The sequence below is a fragment of the Meleagris gallopavo genome, chromosome 19 (assembly GCF_000146605.3).
Source record: "Meleagris gallopavo isolate NT-WF06-2002-E0010 breed Aviagen turkey brand Nicholas breeding stock chromosome 19, Turkey_5.1, whole genome shotgun sequence".
In the NCBI taxonomy this organism is placed as follows: domain Eukaryota; kingdom Metazoa; phylum Chordata; class Aves; order Galliformes; family Phasianidae; genus Meleagris; species Meleagris gallopavo.
Window position 1 is genome coordinate 342,504 of NC_015029.2, and position 2,194 is coordinate 344,697.

Below are 2,194 nucleotides of genomic sequence, written 5' to 3' on the forward strand. Positions count from 1 at the left end.
ATCTCAGCCTTGTGGAAAGGTGGCATGTAGACGGGGGGGACGGTGCCAGGCTGTAGCCCTGGGATGTCACTGGGATGGGCAGACCAGGGGGCACCAGGGACTGGTTCATGTCGTACATCACCCCCTCTGACTCGTTGCCAAAGGGCAGCAGCAGCCGCTTGCCTTTCTGACGCCGGTTGCAGAACCAGACCCGGACAACCTGCGAGGGAGGGAGATGGGAGGAGAGGAAAGGATGAGTGGGGCTCTGTGGCACTATGCAGTGTGAGCGCCTGGGGGGGCACCTAGTGCAGCCACCCTCCCACCTCCTGGCACCAAACTGGCCCCACGGGGTGCCCAGGAGCTGAAGGTGTTTGGGACACCCCTCGCCATCCCCGTCCTGCCAAACCTACGTCTTTGTCCAGGTTGAGGTCCTCAGCAATCTGGGAGATCTCCTGAGGACTGGGCTTCACGCATTTGCGGAAGAAGCTCTCCAGTGTTCCCTTCACGTTGGTCTCAATGCTGGTCCTACGTTTTCTCTTCCGGGCTTGGGCCAGCACTTGCTCTGCATTGCACATCTGGAAGTAAGAGACACCACACTTGGTCATAGAGTGACCCAGAGCTGCCCATGTCCCCCCACTCTAGACACGCACAGCTGGCTGCAGGGCTCTGTGAGAGAAAGGCTTTCTCCCTGTAACTGTGCCAGCACAGCCTCAGAGATTAAATAAAATCTCAGAGTGCTGCTTCATCCCGTGCAGCCGACCCCACTCCCAGCATCCCACCACTGACTCCCCACCTGCAGACACAGGGGAGACAGATGCATTTTCCGCCCTGTACCTCCTGCATGTTGTCCGTGTTCTCTGCCTCGTTGAGCCAACGCTGCAACAGCGGCTTCAGCTTGCACATGTTCTTAAAGCTGAGCTGGAGAGCTTCGAAGCGGCAGATGGTGGTCTGGCTGAACATCTTCCCTGCGTGGGGAGGTCGCACATCACGCACAGCTCCCCCCCAACCGTGGGCCCCGAGCTGTGCCTCCCCCCAGGAGCAGCGCAGAGCCCGCAGCCCCCAGGATCCCCTTCTTCGGGGACCCGATTCCAGCACGGTGCTCTCTCAGCTGGGTCACCGGGTTCCCCTCTTACCATAGAGCGTGCCCAGAGCCAGCCCCACGTCAGCCTGCGTGAAGCCCAGCATGATGCGCTTGTGCTTGAGGTCCTTGGCGAACTGTTCCAGTTCCTCTGAGGTCGGCGCATCCTGGCAGGAGCAAAGCAGACACATGGTTTGTGGCCCGAGATACCGCGGGTGAAACAGCCGCGCGGTTCGCGTGGTTCCCCCAGCCAGGATCCGCACTTCGGGACGGCTGCTCATCCGGGCGCATCGGCTTCCCATCGTGACAGCCTCAAGGGCTGCCGTGGGCATTTCGCAACCCTTTTACCCAGTTACACATTCACAGCAGGTTTTTGGCTTTTACATACATGCCTCCTGCCGGCAAGCGTCAGCCTTAACCGCTCGCGTTCACCGACCCCGGGGAGCCCGGCGCATCCGTGACTCCTTCCACCGGGCTCGGGAGCCCCGCCGTGCCAAGGCCGCTCACACAAAAGCGGCCGGCCCACGCAGAGAAAACACGCAGAAACTTTGAAACGATCGCCATCCATCCCCGCCGCTGCTGACCCCGGCGCACATCTGCCTGGAATGGACGTTCTACGCGATGCCGAGAAAAAATTTCAAACTAAAACCCCCCAAATACAACTGCCGATCAACCACCGTGGGTGTCGCGCGTGGGGGCACACGCGGTGTCCGTCCCCAATGCGATGCTCGGAGGCGGAGCGGGGCAAAGCGCAGAACCCCCCCCAAAGTCCGCAGGGGCCGAACGCTCCGAAGACATCCGAAGATCTCCCTTCCTCCCCGGCAGAGAAATGCCCCACTACTCTGCGGGGACAGCGGACGAAGGGCCCCTCGGGGTCTTCTCAGAGTACAGGCACGGGGACTCCCACCGCAGCCTCGAGGGCTGCAGCCGGGCATGTCGCACGGCCACCCGGAGCCTTTATAGTTCTCCTTTCCTCCGAACGTTAAAAAACACAAAAGTCCCGCAGACCGCGAAGCTGCACACGTGCGCACGCCTCGACGACGGAGGCAACCGCGCCGCGCAGGGAACGCCGCTGGGGCGAGGAAGCGCTGCCCGAGTCGCAGCCGCGGGGCCCCGACGGCCCCGAAAGACGGAGCC

At 62.1% G+C, this 2,194-nt stretch overlaps 1 protein-coding gene across 1 annotated transcript; it reads right to left on the bottom strand.

Annotated features, from left to right (window-relative positions):
- Nucleotides 1–2: 2 nt before the first annotated feature.
- On the bottom strand, nucleotides 3–2,164 carry LOC100544777 (POU domain, class 5, transcription factor 3-like; the record flags this gene model as incomplete). The annotated part of the gene is given in 5 exon segments (XM_031556271.1): nucleotides 3–40; nucleotides 43–199; nucleotides 390–554; nucleotides 814–944; nucleotides 1,113–2,164. Coding segments are annotated over 5 exon segments (768 nt in total), but the record flags the coding sequence as incomplete, so codon positions are not given.
- Between the last annotated feature and the right edge of the window lie 30 nt (nucleotides 2,165–2,194).